The sequence below is a fragment of the Anomaloglossus baeobatrachus genome, chromosome 3 (assembly GCF_048569485.1).
Source record: "Anomaloglossus baeobatrachus isolate aAnoBae1 chromosome 3, aAnoBae1.hap1, whole genome shotgun sequence".
Classification (NCBI taxonomy): domain Eukaryota; kingdom Metazoa; phylum Chordata; class Amphibia; order Anura; family Aromobatidae; genus Anomaloglossus; species Anomaloglossus baeobatrachus.
Genome location: NC_134355.1, coordinates 623,984,122 through 624,002,789, shown reverse-complemented (window position 1 = coordinate 624,002,789; position 18,668 = coordinate 623,984,122). Strand labels below are relative to the sequence as shown.

Genomic DNA, 18,668 nt, shown 5'->3' with positions numbered 1-18,668 from the left:
GAGAATCTGTTCACAGGACAAGTGTTTGTCCTATACTCCACAAATATGGTCTTTATGAAAGAATGGCAAGAAGAAAGATATTTTTTTAAAGCAAGCCATAAAGAAGACCTATTTGCAGTTTGGAAAAAAAACATGTAGGGCACACCTAGGATGTAGAAGAAGATGCTCCTGTCAGATGACAAAAAATTAGAACTTTTTGGGCTAAATATAAAATACTATGTGTGGTGGAAAACTAACAATGGACATCAACCTGAAAACAGCATCCCCACCACCACACATGGGGGTGGCAGGATCCTGCTGTAGGGAGGCTTTTCTTCAGCGGGGACATGGAAGCTGGCCAGAGTTGATGTAAAGTTGTATGGAGCTAAATACAGGGCAATCCTGGAGGAAAACCAGTTAGAGGCTGCAAAAGACTTGACACTAGGGCGTAGTTTCATCTTCTAGGAGGACAATTACCCTAAACATCCTGCAGACCTCCAATGGGATAGTTTAGATCAAAGCATATTCACATGTCTGAATGACCCAGTCACAGTCCAGACCTAAATCCCATTGAGGATCTGTAACAAGACTTGAAAATTGCTGACCTATTTTGCAAAGAAGAATGGGCAAAAAATGACAGTCTCTAGCTGTGCAAAGCTGGTAGAGACCTAGACCAAAGATTTGCATCAGTAATTAGAGAATGGCGGTCCTACAAAAGTATTGACTCAGGGGGGCTGAATATAAATGTATATCACAATTTTCAGATGTATCATTTTAAAATATATATGATACTTGCTACTTAATCTTGGTATATCACAAAAAATCTAAACAAAATGCATTTAAGTTTGTTGGTGTAATGTGGAAAAGTTCATGGGGTATGAATACTTTTGCAAGGTGCTGTATATGCAGCAGAGCTCTGTTTGTCAATCTTTATTAATGACAGTATAATATCCCCATGTAGTATTGTGCATCACATAGGACTGCAATTAATCTTACAGATTCAACTCGATTATTCCCAAAATCACAAGTTACCCCCTATACCTAGGGGTAACTTACTTATTGCTGGGTGCGACTGCTGGAATCCCTACTGATATCAAGATCGTGACTCTGGAATCCCAAAACAAGAGCTCTCTGACCCGATCCTGACTGAAGTAGAGGTGTTCATGTTGAATCTTCCCTCCACTCAATATCTATGGGACTGCCGGAGAAAGCTAAGCAAGTTCTGCTATTTTCGGCAGTCCCCGAGACAATGAAGGGAGCGGAGGTTCAACATGAATACTATTTTCATTATTTATTAAAAATTAGATTTAATTAATATTTTCAGAATATTTAGCCTGTTTTGTAGGAAGCCATTTAAAATGAAAAATTCATCTTTGTTACATAATTTGTAGTCAATTGATGGACAAAAATTATTAGACAATAACCAATAAGGACATTAGTGCTGAAGAAAACTTGGTGACAAACAATATGGCTGGCCTCGACATAAGATACTTGGGTTGTCAAGCTGGATTTTCAAACCTTCTGGTTGTGCAGTTATTTTCCCTTACAAGACTGACTAAGACTAGGCTTACTCAGAGTCGGGAAGTCTTCAGACAAGTCCTGAGACCAACAACATTTGTCTGACTTGTCTGAGACTTGTTTAGAGCTTTGCAAAACAAAAAAACAAAACTCATGTGTGTGTGTGTGTGTGTGTGTGAGTTTGCGTGCATGCATGTTAGTGTGTGTGTGCGCATGTGTGCGCATATGTGCGCATGTGTGCGCGTGTGTGCGCGTGTGCGCATGTGTGTGAAAAGTATAAAAGGTTACATTTTTACCATGTCTAATAACAGCGCAAGTTACTTTATAGAATCGACCATAATTAGAAAACAATTATTGCCATTGATGACCTATGATTTATTATAGCTAATCAGCAAAACTAATAGTAGTGAGAAAAAAAATATATACCAATATGAAAGCTGGTATCAATAGTAATATTACTTGTTATAGTATAGTACCGATTACAGCTTTTATGATTAATATTACAGGAATTATTGTTGCTGTTTCTTCTCTTATGAAGTAATAATATTACAAGTGATGCAGCTACGAATGACTATAATAGTTGGGATAATTTTAGTTATCAATATGCCGAAAATTAATGTTCAGTGTTCACTCTAAAAATAGAAATATCTACATTTTATTATTATTTTTATTGGATCATTTTATATTATATTTTTATATGTTGCTTAGAAAAACAGGGGGATAGATAGATAGAATATAAATAAATACATAGAGGGATAGACGGATAAATAGATAGATAGATGGATAGATAGAGAGATAGATAATAGATGGATAGTTAGATAGAGATATATGGTTAGATAGATAGAGGGATAGATAGATAGATAGATAGATAGATAGATAGAGGGATAGAGGGATATATAGAGGGATAGAGGGATACATAGAGGGATAGAGGGATAGATAGAGGGATAGATAGATAGATAGATAGATAGATAGATAGATAGATAGATAGATAGATAGATAGATAGATAGATAGATAGAGGGACAGATAGATAGAAAGATAAATAGATAGATGATAATTGAATAGATAGATAGAATATAGATAGATAATAGATGGATATATGGTTAGATAGATAAATAGATAGAATTGGATAGATAAACACATAGATAGAATTTTTGTTTTTTCTTTATTTTGAAAATTTTCAGACTATTTTGCAAAAACGTGTCTTTTAAATCGAGATCATTATTTACTGTTGTTAATGTTATATATTCTGTACAATAGCTAATCCTTTACAATACAATCTCATTACTTTATAAATCATCTACAGATTAGAAAGTTACATTCTTGGTGATTTATTCTGACCATAAGTATGAATAGTTGGGACGTTAGATCTCTATGATGAATCCACAATGTGACCTATCCACCTCCATTTCCGTCCTAATACCTCATTACAGCAAGGCCACTCTCCTGATCTCCATCCCCCACCCGAGTTACTGACTCTCTGCCTTGCTGCTCCTCTTAGATAGTAAGCTCCTGAGCTCAGAACCCTCTTCCTCTCCAAGGTCTTAGATGTCTCCATATTCTCAGTAGTATTTACTATAAATTAAATTGACCCTATATAACTAATAGGTGATAACTTACACAGCACCGACATATTTCATAGTGGTGTACACAGAATATAATTTATCATATCAGTCCCAGTCCCCAATGACTTGCCACCTATCCCAGATCCATTTCCAAGGAAGCTTATGGAGTATCTGGTAGGAGACATCGTACCAACTCCATGCAGGTGTTATGTAAGGTCAAATTCGAACCCGAATTCTATGAAGTTAAATTTTGAGTGTGATATTGGAAGAGTGATCCTCCTTAGAAAGTAGAATAAGGAGCAGCCTCTTACCTTCTAGAGATGATAACTGCTGTTCAGCTTCTAAGTAGAGTTGGGAAAATATCGGTCTTGGGACCAAGTTGTTGGACCTCAGCGAAGCCTCGATGGAATTGTGCAGAACTTCCTCAAAACGCGTTGTCTTCAGTTGTCCGGCATACGAATTCCCCATCTTCCATAGGAGGAGAAGAACACAGAAGTTAGACTTTAAGGACAAATTTCCTGCAAAGTACAGATCCTCTCTGGTCTCCTAAGAAATAAGTGCCCTCCAGTCCTGCGGGGTCACGTGTATGGGTATTGGTATAGAAGGACCATGGCGGTTATAGAAGAGAAGCCCAAGTGTCCTGTGTGTCCTGGAGCAGAGCAATGAGCAGAGTGTTGTAGTGAGCACTGTGTAGCTGCAATCAGGCAGCCAATTCCTCCTCTTTGACTGTGTGATCTGAGCCTGGGCTTGATATATTACAGGAAACAACCTGCCAGCAGCTATTTCCAAGTCCCCAGCAGTGACCACAGACTGACACCTTATATAAAAGATCTTACCGGCTCTGTGATCCCACAGAAGACTCCCTATGGTTTACAAGCTGTACAAGAACATCTCAGTAAGAACTGTTTGTCAGACAATACATTTCCTGCCTCCAAAAAAGAGATAGAGACTCATTGTGAGCAGAGAGACACATCTGAACTCTCCAATTAACCCCTTCATCAGGAGAACATGCTGACCCCTTAAACCCCCTCACCCTCTCCGAACTCCTTCGTCATCCGAGATCATCTCAGGACGTCATATACAACTTGTTCTTAGGACAGATCATTAAACTGCGGAAGACTCTGTATCTTTTATTAAAGAGGCAAAAAGAAATCACGTTCAAGAGCTGAGATAATTTATCTATACAAATACCTAAAAAAATCTCATAAATCTCAACTGATATTATATTATAAGACAGTTCTAGACCGGGACATTTATTCCCATTCCTGACCAGTCATGGTTTTAATAAACTGTTTTGTTTGAATCTTCAAATAATTTTTGCTTTATTTTTTTCGTGATACATGTGAAGCCCCGCAAGTATTGTGTCGGTGCATTACCTTCAGGGACTCCACGCAGCTGGATCTTGCCACAGGTAGGAAACCTTCTTTTAGGATTGTCGTGACGCCACTCTCAGAATTGCGGTCAGTGGGGACCGCCACTGCAGATTAAGGGAGGCCTGGGGCTGATGGTGGGTGCAGTCAGTTGTAGTAGCCTCCTGAGAGTGAGGCAAGCCCCAGGGCCCTGTGTAGGTGTGTAGAACCACAAGGCGCAGAATAACTCAACACAAGCAGAATGTCTTTCAGGGGTTTTACTCACTGTTGATGGCAGGGTGAGTAACCCGGGCGTAGCTGGGATGAACCAGGCTGGAACCAGGTGTCCTTCAGGCTGACTGATGAGGGTGGCTACCGACTCGCCTTCCTTAGCCCTTCTGTGGTTTGTGGTAACCCCGACTTTTAGTCCCTATGGGGGTCACCCAGGGAAGTAGCTGCTCCCCTCGTTTGTTTGCCGTTTGCTTGTCGCCTGGACCAGATCACTCCAGCTGCTTGCCTCCTGTGAACTATGGGCCCTCACTGTGGCTACGTGGCTGCGGCTTTTGTGGTGTTGTGGCGTGGGCTTTAAGGGCCCCACACCGGCAGGTTTAGCAAGGAAAGGTGGATCTATCCCCGCATCGGGATCTGCCGCCCGTTTGGTGCCTGGTACTCCCTGACAGTCTCCTTACTTTCCACTACACTGCTCTCTCTCCAGCTGTGTGTGGTGTTCGGGCAGCACTACCAGGTGACCGTTCTCCCCCGTCGGTAGTCACTGCGCGGACGCTGTTAGACTGCAACAGCTCCAGGGTCTGCTTCTGCTCTTCCTGAGCTGCACACTAAACTGGCTCACTCGTGGGACCTGCACTGCTGCTCCTGTCTGAGCTCCACTTCCATGCTCCTCACTCCTCCACACTCTGCTTCAGACTGTTTACTCCTCCTTCTCTTTTCCCCTTGTGCCTGCCTACGCCACCTAGCAACCAGGCTCTCTACCACACCCCTTGAGTGGAGATGGAGGTTTCGCCCCCTCCACTCCTCAAGTGGAGGTGAAGGCTTTTACCCCCTCCTGGGATCCCCAGGGGTCCTCCCAAAGGTACATGTGTGAGACCTGATCACTATGCGCCTGTGTAGTCACACCTCGGTCAGCCTTCTGGATTACCTGTATTGTACTGTCCCCAGCATGGGTGCAGTACTCAGTGGTGCCTGACGAGGTCAGGGGCGCCACATTCCCCCTTAGTTATCACCAGCACGTCCTCGGGCTGCAAGACAACAGTTTAAAATGCATAAAACATTAAAACATGGTAAAACTTTTAAAACCACCAGGTACCATACATCACCACCCTCCACCCACAAGTCCGTTAACCCACCCTAAACCCCTTTCAGGAGGTAGGTCACCGGTTTCTTTTTGGTAACCAGGTCTGGGCCATCCACTTCCCCAGACCTTTCCTCCAATCTGCCTCTCCCGTTGGCCGCGCCTTCAGCCACTTCTGGCAGGATGTAGAGGCGGCTTTCATGGTCTAGTGGTCTTCAGGGCATACCTGGCCTGGTGAAGCCGCGCCTTCAGCCACTTCTGGCAGGATCCAGAGGCGGCCTTCACGGTTGGTGCTGACGAGGTACCCTCTTTGTGGTGGAGAGCCAGGCCCCATAAACAGGCGTGCTCCCTGGTTGCAGGCGAGCCAAGGCCCCATAAACGGACGTGCTCCCTGGTTGCAGGTGAGCCAAGCCCCTAAACAGGCTGGCTCTGGTGGTGGTACCTCTGGGGTAACTATTTACACTGCGAGAGTTTGTGGCTATAGCCAGTTCATAGCCTTAAGGTTCATGGGTTTCTCACATTAGTTCATGTGGGCACATTTCTTGAACATTAACGTTGCAAAACTTTTCAAAACTTGTCAAACTGGTAACTTCTGTACTTCTTTCTTTACTTTACATAGATTCCTCCTTACCAGGGCTTGGGCCTGTAGGGCTGCGGCACCTGTTGTTTTCTCCATCTCTGTCTTTTCCTTCTTCTTCTACATCTGTTTCTTGTTCTGTATCTGTTTCTTTTTCTTGTGGTATGGAGACAACTGGGTTTCTATAGGAATCTCTGGTACATGGTGTAACGTCAAGTGCATACCATCCTCTTTCTCCTTGGTGCATGGTGAATTCCACTGTATCCCCCATCTGTAAGTTCCTTCCCGGATGTCCTCTGGGCAAATGGGCTCTAACATCTCTTCTATTCACAAATATGCCTTCTTTTATACCAGGAGCTACTATGAAGCCATATCCACTCTTCAAACTGAAATCCTCTACTACACCACGACAAAGTGGGCGTCTAACCTGGGATTTGGCCCTTCTCAGGAACCGTTTCTCCTCCAAGTCTCTGGCCATGACTTCGTCTTTCTGCTCTGGAGACTGCGGTGCAGGGGAAAACCTTGTTCTGCTACGGCGCCGTGTCCTACGGGCTGGATTCTGCTGGGCTGTTACTTCACTGCCTGCAGGCCCCCAGGTGAGGTTTCTAGGCAACTCTTCCTCTTCATCCCAGCGGGAATACGGCAGCATCTCTGGCTCTGGGCATGGATCCACTGCTGATGGCTCCGGGGTCAGCTCCTCAGCTTCCTGGCCTCCCCTCCCCCTTAGTTCTTCTGAGCACTCCTGTTGTGGCAGCGCCGGGGATGGGTGGTCATCAGCAGGCCCTGGCGGAGGACTCTTTGGCGTGGTTACTGCAGAAGTCGCCTTGGGGGTGTGCGGAGGGAGCAGGTACCGATCCACCATCTCCTGTGGGAACTGGGCCTCTAGGTCAGCCTTCAGCTTCCAGTATTCGGGGTCCTCTCCTATCAGGGACTTCCTAGCAGGGACCTCCTTAGACTGGGGAGCGGTGTCTGCTCTGGCCTTGCAGGCCGGGGTAAACAGAGGTACATTCTTGTCTTGGCGGGCCGCGCCTGACATGGCGGCGGCCTGGTCTTGGCGGGCCGCGCCTGACATGGCGGCGGCCTGGATCAGCGTTGCTGTTGCAGTCTTACTCAGGGTCGCAGCTGGAGTCTTAGCGGGCATCGCTACTGTGGCCGGTTCTTGGCGGGCCGGGCAGGGCATCGCTGCGGCGGCCTGAATTGGCGTTGCAGCTACGATGGGATCTGTGCAGGCTGGGCTGGGCGTCGCTGCAGCGATCGGAGCTTGGCGGGCCGCACCTGGCGTGGCTGCGGCCTGGTTCAGCACCTCGCCTGCGGCGTGGATGAGCGTCGCTGCTGCGGTGGGGTCTTGGCGGGCCGGGCCTAGCAAGGCGGCGGCCTGGGTCAGCGTCACACCCGCGGCGTGGATGAGGGTCGCTGTGGCAGCCGAATCTTTGCGGGCCGGGCAAGGCATCGCTGCGGCGGCCTGAGCTTGGCGGGCCGGGCAGGGCATCGCTGCTGCGGCCTGGTCCTGGCGGGCCGCACCTGGCGTGGCTGCGGCCTGGATCAGCGTCGCCGCGCCGGGCGCCTCTTCAGGGACCGCGGGCGTGGCAGCAGGGGTCGGGGCACTCGCGCTGGCAGGGGCAACACTGGACTCACCCATCGGTGGTATCATCGGGGTCTGAGTCGTCGCCGTCCGGTCTGGCACTCGTCGTGCAGCTTTTTCCTCATAGGCCTGCACCGCGGCAGCCATCTCCAGAAGCTCCATGCGTTCCTCTCTGATCTGCTCCACGACCCGGGTCTCCAGTCGGTCGCAGAACTGGGCAAGCTCCCGATACCACCAGGCAGCGGAGCCTGGTTCTGGGTTTCTGCGTTCAGACGCCATTTCCTCTGCGCCTTCTTCTGCACGATTTCCCAGCAGTGGACTCGTCGCTGCCTCCAGTTGCAGGCTCTTCAGTTTCTGCTCTGCCTCTTCCAGCAGCAGGCTTCTGGCTCCCTTTCTGTCCCGACGTCTCTGAACGCCTCCGCTCTCATCACTTGCGAGGTCAGAACTCTGCAGGGGATCTCTGGGTAGCCACACCTCTTCGTGGGCGGTAACTTCTCCCAGCGCGGGCTGCTGTTGTTTTTCAGCGCGCTTTTCATGGTGGCAATATGGCGGCGCTTCCAATTTTCCAAGCGGACCGCCCAGGCACATGGTCACCTGTCTGAACAGGTCTAGTCCTTATCCTGTTCGTGACGCCAGATGTGAAGCCCCGCAAGTATTGTGTCGGTGCATTACCTTCAGGGACTCCACGCAGCTGGATCTTGCCACAGGTAGGAAACCTTCTTTTAGGATTGTCGTGACGCCACTCTCAGAATTGCGGTCAGTGGGGACCGCCACTGCAGATTAAGGGAGGCCTGGGGCTGATGGTGGGTGCAGTCAGTTGTAGTAGCCTCCTGAGAGTGAGGCAAGCCCCAGGGCCCTGTGTAGGTGTGTAGAACCACAAGGCGCAGAATAACTCAACACAAGCAGAATGTCTTTCAGGGGTTTTACTCACTGTTGATGGCAGGGTGAGTAACCCGGGCGTAGCTGGGATGAACCAGGCTGGAACCAGGTGTCCTTCAGGCTGACTGATGAGGGTGGCTACCGACTCGCCTTCCTTAGCCCTTCTGTGGTTTGTGGTAACCCCGACTTTTAGTCCCTATGGGGGTCACCCAGGGAAGTAGCTGCTCCCCTCGTTTGTTTGCCGTTTGCTTGTCGCCTGGACCAGATCACTCCAGCTGCTTGCCTCCTGTGAACTATGGGCCCTCACTGTGGCTACGTGGCTGCGGCTTTTGTGGTGTTGTGGCGTGGGCTTTAAGGGCCCCACACCGGCAGGTTTAGCAAGGAAAGGTGGATCTATCCCCGCATCGGGATCTGCCGCCCGTTTGGGCCTGGTACTCCCTGACAGTCTCCTTACTTTCCACTACACTGCTCTCTCTCCAGCTGTGTGTGGTGTTCGGGCAGCACTACCAGGTGACCGTTCTCCCCCGTCGGTAGTCACTGCGCGGACGCTGTTAGACTGCAACAGCTCCAGGGTCTGCTTCTGCTCTTCCTGAGCTGCACACTAAACTGGCTCACTCGTGTGACCTGCACTGCTGCTCCTGTCTGAGCTCCACTTCCATGCTCCTCACTCCTCCACACTCTGCTTCAGACTGTTTACTCCTCCTTCTCTTTTCCCCTTGTGCCTGCCTACGCCACCTAGCAACCAGGCTCTCTACCACACCCCTTGAGTGGAGATGGAGGCTTCGCCCCCTCCACTCCTCAAGTGGAGGTGAAGGCTTTTACCCCCTCCTGGGATCCCCAGGGGTCCTCCCAAAGGTACATGTGTGAGACCTGATCACTATGCGCCTGTGTAGTCACACCTCGGTCAGCCTTCTGGATTACCTGTATTGTACTGTCCCCAGCATGGGTGCAGTACTCAGTGGTGCCTGACGAGGTCAGGGGCGCCACAATACACATGGCATCATTTTTATGTTACTTCCATACTTTCTCTTTTTTTTTTGCCAATATCTGGGGACGTTGGTGGGAAAATAAAGAACATATGTTTCTGTTCTTCACATTTTTTTTCTTATAACCACAAAGGATCCCTGAAATATATTTAAAAAAAAAATCTATTTTATGTATTAGACTTTTTTTTTTAAAAAAAATTATTTATTTTTCTGCTTATTATTTATGAATGATTTTTTCCTTTATTTGTTTTTATTTATTTTTTTTATTTATTTATTTTTTCCTTTATTTCACATATTGTGAAGGTAACACAAGGCTGTGGGAGAAGGGAGTTAATATTTCAACATGTAAATGCTTTTCTTTATTTTACCTGATTTCCTCTGTAACTAGGGTTGGTATTTCATAGAACCATAGAATGGTGGAGTTGGAATGGACCTCAAGAGCCCTCGGGTCCTTCCCACTGCGAGTGCAGGTTTTCCTAAATCATCTACAGCTATATGCTTATCCAGTTTCCGCTTGAAGATTTCCATTGATGGAGAGCCCCAGTTACAGGGGAAATCGAGTCTCCTAGTTTATCAGCACAGCAGAGCTACCTGGGTCTCCTTGAAGCCAGAAGCTCCTGTTCCTTCCCTACATGCAGCGATCACATTACTGCTGGGTTTGGAGGAGGAAGTGTCATTAGTGCTTCCTATTACTATATACATTGCGCATGTTTAGCGGTGTGTTTTTACATAAATTGGGAAAGCAGAGATGTTATAAACTCCTGCTTCCAGCTCCTGCAGCTGCACGATTGCATGTAATGCAGCTGTCACAGACTTTTCCCTATTGCGGAGTTTGGTGACATGTTCTGGATCTGAGTCCCACTCTGTCTTGTGGGACTCTGCAGATTAAATGAATTCTCTTTCCTTTGGGGAAGAGAGAGTTAATTCCAGCAGCACCTGACTCCTGGTTAGATGTTTCTGGTGGGGACCACACCCAGGCTCTATAAATACCTTCTACGTCAACCAGAGGGTGCCGGTTATTTCCTATCATTAGGAAGCTTGGCCTGGAGGTGGCAGGAGCTGTTATTTACTCTCAGTTGTTCTGTTGGCTGCAGCTTTGGAGTTTGCTGCAGCATTCTCAGGTGTATTTGTTATGGTTTGGATGTTCTCAGTAGTCTGTTTATTCCTCCCTTTTTATGTTGTCTCCCCTCATGCACTTTTTGTGGTTCCTTTGTGTGTGGTTGTCGTGTGTACGAGTAGGTTTTGTTGCTGTTGTTACCCCTCTCCATCTATATTTGTTGGTGGGGTGTTGACTCCTGTTCTTGCCCATTCCCCCAGGTTGTGGGTTGTGGAAGGGGGTCATAACATCAGAGACAAGGACAAGACATAGGGCCTAGGTTGGTGACCTGGACCTCCCTACCATCGAGGGTACCTCCAGGGTGAGTGAAGGTGCCCCAGCTTTAGGACCAGTATAGGCTCCCCTGAGTTCACCTAAGTCACTCCGTGACAGCAGCAACATTTGCAACAAGCCCCTTTAGTACTGTTCTATCCCCCATACACCATATTATTAATTATTATAGCGTCATATATTTCATGATGCTTTACACGTGAAAAGGGGAATATGTAGACAAGAACAATAATCATGAGCAATACAAGGCAAATAGGTACAAATAGGTACAGGGGGAGAGAGGACCCTGCCCACGAGTGATCAAAGTCTAGTGAGTTTTCGTACAGTTGACAACACATCCTTTATTTATGGGGGGTGATATGCTGCCATCAACGATGGTGTCATGACCAATATGAACAATCCAATCAGTCGATGAACCAGCATTTTGCTAGTTCATTGGCTGATCAGTAACACATTTCCAAGGGCTAATGATAGGGACACGTTTTTCTAAACGCTCTTTGAGACGATTTTTTTGGCACGAATGAATGGACCTTAACAATGCAGTTGAAAAACAGGAAGACAAGAAGCACAAAGGTAGGGTCTTATCAGATTGTACCTGGGAGGTAACCAACTGGGGGAGCTCACCTTTTATAGTTGTGTGAGTCACAACTGACTGTAGTGCGTTTGTATAGCATGGCAGCCGCGACCACCCGTTGAGTAGAAGATGACTGTTGAATAGATAGGGATGAATGCCACGCTGTCATGGGGGAGCGACAGTCTATAATTTTATCAAAGTAATTTTATTTCAATGCGTTTCGGAGAGATCTATCTTTATCAATCTTGTCATTTTTCCTGAAGAAGGAGAGGGGTATCTCTCCGAAACGCGTTGAAATAAGATCACTTTGATAAACTTATAGACTGTGTCTCCCCCACGGCAGCACAGCATTCATCCCTATCTATTCAACGGTCATCTTCAGGACCTTACCAGTGTGAGATATGGAGGATATATTGGGATATACACCGGTTGCAGGAACTGATGTGAAATATAAGAATACAGACGTGCTGATAATAATACATGGTTATTACTTATCCATCCTGTCCATACTTCTCAGCAGTAAATTAACTTCACAGACGTCGACGTTGTCTGCTTTGATTCTAGCACTGGAGAACTCCTCTCATTAGAGAATGTACTGTACTTGTTCAAGGGAACACCGAGTTTTGTTTTACTTCTGTCTGCTGCGATGAACCAGAGTAATATCTATTACGGGTCTGCCCCATTCTTGGCTTTTCTCACATCTTCTATTAGACATGTATGAAATATTGACCGAACATCTTGTTGTTCTTCTGCGCAGAAAATTTATGTCAAGGTCTTTTTCTTTTCAGAAGACGGGAAGATAAATTAGTAAGCGTAATTCTAGAATTTCCTTTTTCCAATCCAAACAGATGGTTGAGAGCTGAAGAGAACACCTCAGACTTATCAGCGCCTCAGTTTCCCAGTTTAATCCTGTTGTCTATTGTCAGATAAGTGGTGTCGGAGGTATCCTTTTACAGGGGCCAAGAAATTGCAAGCAGCGAGCACTGATTGACAACATAAGAATAGGAAGTAGATCAGCACTTCTTTTTTCATTTATTTTACTTACCTATATAGTTCCGTTAATTCCACAGCACTTTATAGACATCATCATCACTGTCCCCATCGGGGCTCACAATCTACATTCTCTACCCTGTTTTTCCAAAAATAAGCCCTATAAGGAATTTTCAGCATTTTCGGCGTAAGGCTTAAATATAAGCCCTACCCCAAAAATAAGCCCTAGTTGCGGATCATTAATGAAGCATCCATGAGGCTAAAAAAGTTAAAGAATACTGCAGGACACTTCATTATAGAAAGCAGACACCCCCAAAAGAGAGAAGAAAGAAGAGAGAAGACCCCGTGATCATACTCACCAGATGCCGAACGGGAGGACCTCTGGTAGAACACACACCCACACACATCAGATCACGCATACAATCCGATTGCACACCCACGCACATCAGATCATACAAACACACACATCAGATCACACACACAATCACACATCAGATCACACACACAATCACACATCAGATCACACACACAATCACACATCAGATCACACACACATACTCACCAATTGCTTTTGGCTGGCAGAGAATCCTGAGACATAGTGCAGTGGAACACAGAAGAACTGCGGTGGAACGCATCAATACATTTCAGGGTATTGTGTCTCAAAGGATTGGGGGAGAGACAATGATGACTGTTTTCTCATTGTTTGCTGATTAAATTAGACTGCATAATTGTCCTCCAAATGCAGACTAGTACACCGCAGAGTGCTGAGGCAATACGCAGACATTCCACAAATTAACATACAGAAAGAGGCATAAACAGTCTGACATGAAACAATAGCTAATGTCTCTTTATTTATCAAACAAAGGAATCTTATATCTGGCATAATTAAGAATAGTTCACCCCCACACAAGTCATCAGCTATTCCTAAATGATGTTGAGTTGTCACATTCCTCCCCCTTCTTAATTAGTCCCAAAATCAAACTTCTGGTAAAGGACGGGTTAATGCCGCACTGCCAAAGAAATTCCAGATGGTAATGTATGAACATGTTTTATTGAGTCCATGCGTTTCATGACTCACTTCCTGTGAATGCCAGCAGAGCACCAACACTCTCAGGAGATCAACATTTCTGCTGATCAGAGCGATACTGAAGTATCACTCTGATTAACAGAAATTATTGGACTGTGCAGGCATAAAGTCCCCTAAGAGCACTAATAAAATCAATAAAAATATGGAAAAAATATAAATGAATAAAAGTTCAAATCGCACCCCTTCTGCTTCATTGAAAATAAAATAATAAATAATAATAATAACATATTTGATATCTCCAAGTGCAAAATATAAAATAACTTGATCTGATTGGTTCACAGCATAGCGAGACAAAAAATCAAAACGCCAGAATTAAGTTTTTTTGTCACCACAACATTGCATCAAAATGCAATAACGGGCTATCGAAACATCGCACCTACCCAAAAATGGAATAATTAAAAACGGTAGCTCAAGATGCAAAAAATAATCAATCACTGAGCCCCAGATTCCGAATACTGAGGCTAAGGGGTTCAGAAAAAAAAAAGCGCATTTCATTTTTTTCACCACTTACTGTAGATAAAACTAAAATTATACTTTTTGGTATCTACGAACTCATAACCATATAGCATATAGTAAACATGATGAATAAAAAAAACAACAACAAAAACAAAACAAAAACAATTGTGGAATTTCACTTTTTTGCAATTTCACCTCACTTGGAGTTTTTTTTCCCTCGTTTTTAGTACAATATGGGGCAACCTGAATGGTGTCATTCAAAAGTCTCGTCTCACAAAAAACAAGCCCTCATCTGGCTATATTGATGGAAAAATAAAAATATTATGGCTCTTGGAAGAAGAAGAGAAAAAATTAAAAACGAAAAAGCGTAAAATCACCAGGACAGGGTTTTCTTTGGATTTTAGGGTAGAAAATATAATCTCAGCCTAAGGGTTCATTCTTACGTCCATTTTGTACGTATATGTTCTGTACGTATTTTTCACGGATACAAAATGTACCTATTATAGTCTATGGGGCTATTCACATGACCATGTTTGTGCACGGACCGTGTGACCGTCCAAACTTAATGGAGACATATTCATTTTTACCAGCAGCACAGATGCAAAGTACCGATACAAGTCTACAGGTCAGTGAAAACCACATAAAACACACGGATGGCATCAGTGAATACTCCATGCGATATCCATGATTAAAGCCTGCTTTACACGTTGCAATTTTGCATACGATATCGTATGCGATTTGCAACGCCCCCATCGTATGTGTGGCACGTTCAATTTGTTGAACGTGCCGCACAAACGATTAACCCCCGTCACACATACTTACCCGTCCATACGACCTCGCTGTGGGCGGCAAACGTCCACTTCCTGGAGTGGGAGGGACGTTCGGCATCACATCGACATCACGCGGCAGCCGGCCAATAGAAGCGGAGGGGTGGAGATGAGCGGGACGTAAACATCCCACCCACCTCTTTCCTTCCGCATTGCCGGCTGGAGCCGTGGGAGGCAGGTAAGATCTGTTCATCGTTCCCGGGGTGTCATACACTGCGATGTGTGCTGCCTCGGGAACATTGAACAACCCGACGTGCAATTCGTCAGGATTCAACGACGTGTATGCGATGAACGTTTTAACGTTCAATCGCAATCGCACGTACCTGTCAGACACTAGAATGTACCTTACAATGCCGGATGTGCGTCACTTACGACGTGACCCCGCCGACACATTGTAAGATATATTGTAGCGTGTAAAGCGGGCTTAACACTGCAAAGTATAGGAGAAGCTATGTCATTAATCTATTTCTTTATCCATCTGTGAAAGATACTGTTGGTAAAAACGGACACTCGGACCATACACTAATAACACTGGTGACACTTGTAAGATGGTGGACTGGTTGCTGTCACGGTCTGTTCTCTGAAGACATCAATTGTATTCTGTATTGTCATGTAGTGTAATGTGAATTGTGTTCTGCGTCTTCTGTGAGTAATGTGATATGTGAACTGTGATGGTAATGTGATATATTGTGATATGTTTCTGTGTAATGTATAATATATATTGATTAGTGCTTGTATATGTAATTGCCAGACTGTAAGGAAGTAGTTAAGGGTAGGGACCAGCTCAGATTGGGAGGGGTTAGCTGATAGGGAAAGAGACGGTTCGTTCTACAAAGTTAGTGTAGAGTGTGTGACAGATATGGATGATTGAGCACTCCTGCTCATCAGCCTTAAGCTATTTTAATTCTTCATTTGCATGTACCTCTCCACCCATAAATTGTAGGATTTTTTAACCCAAAGAGAAGCATTAGTTTGATAGGGATCCAACAAAAATGAGATCTCCTTGCCGCTGGCTGTTGGGCTAACATAAAACTGGCCATTTTTGTGAGCTAAGTATCTCAATTTTTGCATGTTTTTCATAGCCGTATTGCATGTCTATATTGCCTTATTCATTGTTTCACATATCTTAGCGCTACAGAGTGCAACTGTCTCCTTTTTGTTACTAGAAACGGATGTGTGATGCCCTGGACTATTCGGGTCGTCAAAGAGTTCTGCACAATTTGCCCTCCCCGTGCAGGACTCAAACCCCCATGGTTCTGAGTCTCCATCCTGCAGTACTGCCTCCACCAGCATTCACAAATCCTGGATGCACTTTGCACCACACCTGTCGGGCACACCAGTGGGCTGCTTGGGCAGGAATGAGGCCGCCCACCTAGGGGTCAGGCAGGGAGGTGGGAGGTGTCAAGTCAGTTCAGTGGTAGCCCTCGAGCGGTGAGGAGCTCTGAGGAAGCTGGGAGTTGGAGCTCCCAGGGGAGAAGTAAACTATGTTGCAGACGGTGGTCTGGACCTAGAGGAGTCAGACCCCCGGTCGTAGGGGATTGAGACTAGGTGCCTGGAACCCGTCAAGGAGGACGGTCAGCAGCCTGGTCCTATCACCAGTCCGGGATCGAAGGCACGTCGGGGTACACGGACCCTCGGTCGGGGAGAAGCTTCAGGCGACCCGGCAATTAACCTGCGGAGGACAGGGCCTTTATGGACTGTTCCCACCACGCTCAGAGATCAGGGGCACTGACGCAACGAGGGGGATAGGGCTTTCCAAACAAGCGGACCACTGAAATCCCAAGCGTGAGCTCTTGAGAGCAGGCTCCTTCACTTAGCCACAGTGGGGAGCGGGGCCGGGAAAGCTCCAAGATACCGGGCCACAACGGACAATCTAAACTTTTGTACCAGGAGGCAGGTTACGGACCACCAGGAAGTGCTGCAGGCGACGGGACCTGGGCGAGCTCCCCTCGAGAGGCAACGGCAGTCAGAGACTTGGTTTACCCTGTTGTCAGCGTCTGCTTCATTTCTGAGTGAGTACCCGACTGACCTCTGCACTGCAACCCCTCATCTCCATCCAGAGTCCCGGGGCTTACCCTTACCCGTGGAGGGTAACGTCATCTTGCTGCCCCACTCCATCACCCTGGGTACTCCCAACGGCAACGGCGGTACTCCTAATTACCGTACACCACGGGTGGCGTCACGAACTATACCAATCCCCTGTAAATACCCCCTTTTCCATTTGAGTGTGGCCCCTAGCCCCCGGGCCCGGAGACCCTCGAGCCATGAGTAATACCACCTCCGGATCCGAGCGGTTCAGTCCACTGCAGGGGCGGCACAGATGTATAGTCTGTAGGTCGCTTACACAGCATGCAGTGGCAGAAGAAGGAAAGAGAAGGCTGGAGTCAAGACAGTGAGATCCTAAAGTGTTGAGACACAGGACAAGAAACAATATGAAGGCTAGAGACCGACCTTCAAATGGAGTGGCCCCTGACAGGAGGGCCCAAAGGAAGGGACTTTAGGGATAAGGCACCAAGCCTAAAAGGTAACAGGTCAGGACGAATTGATATGTGAAGGAAGTTGGCTTTCCCGGGCGGAATCTACCTAAGCGTTAGTCAGTATTGCTAGAGTAGAACCTTGTGCTCTCTACTACCCCTTTACCCTCTGCTTTACAAGGAGAAGCGATGTGGATATGGATGCCCAGGGCTCTACTCTGACAATACTGGCAAAACTCCAGACCCATCCTCTACAAGGAGAACAAATGGAGGGTGGCAAAAAGGGAAAGTGACTGTCACGAATTGGACTGTAGGATTGGGCTGGGTAGTGCTGGGACTCAAAGGACAAGTAAGTACAGAAAGAATCCAGCGTGAACTGTGAAGGTGTCTAAATTAAATGACCTTTGTACTACTGAAATGTATTGGAAGATGTGTGGCCACTATCTTGTGTATAAAGTTGATGAAGATGAACAGTTAAGTAAAGCGTTGTTGTTAAAATGGAACTGTTGGTCTCCTTGAAGAAGTGAGTTGTCATTTGGTCCTGGCCATCTGAAGCCAACAACAACACGTGGCCTACATGAGCGTACAGTCCCCACGACAGAAGTTCACACACTGAGCTAGGACCATGTCTTAGATTTAGTGCACGGAAAGTCCGGCATCAATCCTTTGCCCATGACTACCACTCCGCACCACCCTAAATACACATAACACTATTTTGCGTACATGAAAAACACAGATGACTGAATGAGACCTAATGATTTTTCTTGTACAATTAGTCTGAGTTTCTTTAGTAAATCAAAAAAGTCCGTGGAGCCTCTGTTAGGAGTCTCGACACAGAAACCAGCCAGATATCCCTCCGGGAAGGATCCAGCCACTGTTTGTGCATTAGTTGTGTTGGCCTGGACTAACTTGACTGGTTGCCCTTTTTTGCTGTGAGTATATCCAATTTTTGGGGGAGTTTTTCTTTTCTTTTTGTTGCTATTTTTGATATTTATCAGTGTAGGGACCTGCAAGCATGAGGATCCGTGATGAGGATTGCAGGCTTATGTACATTGGCCAATTTACTAACTAATACCTCATATATATTTGATATATTTTTTGCACTTTTTTATACGGGGTGCAGCCAGGCCT

The 18,668-nt window shown here is 46.2% G+C and overlaps 1 protein-coding gene across 1 annotated transcript in view; it reads right to left on the bottom strand.

The window, feature by feature from the left end:
- GREB1 (growth regulating estrogen receptor binding 1) overlaps window positions 1-3,710 on the bottom strand; it is a 207,140-nt gene extending 203,430 nt beyond the window's left edge. The window contains exon 1 of the mRNA XM_075341115.1: window positions 3,372-3,710. Coding sequence (XP_075197230.1) covers window positions 3,372-3,528 — 157 coding nt within the window. The 5' untranslated portion in view covers window positions 3,529-3,710. The remainder of the gene's footprint in view (window positions 1-3,371) is intronic.
- Window positions 3,711-18,668: the final 14,958 nt, after the last annotated feature.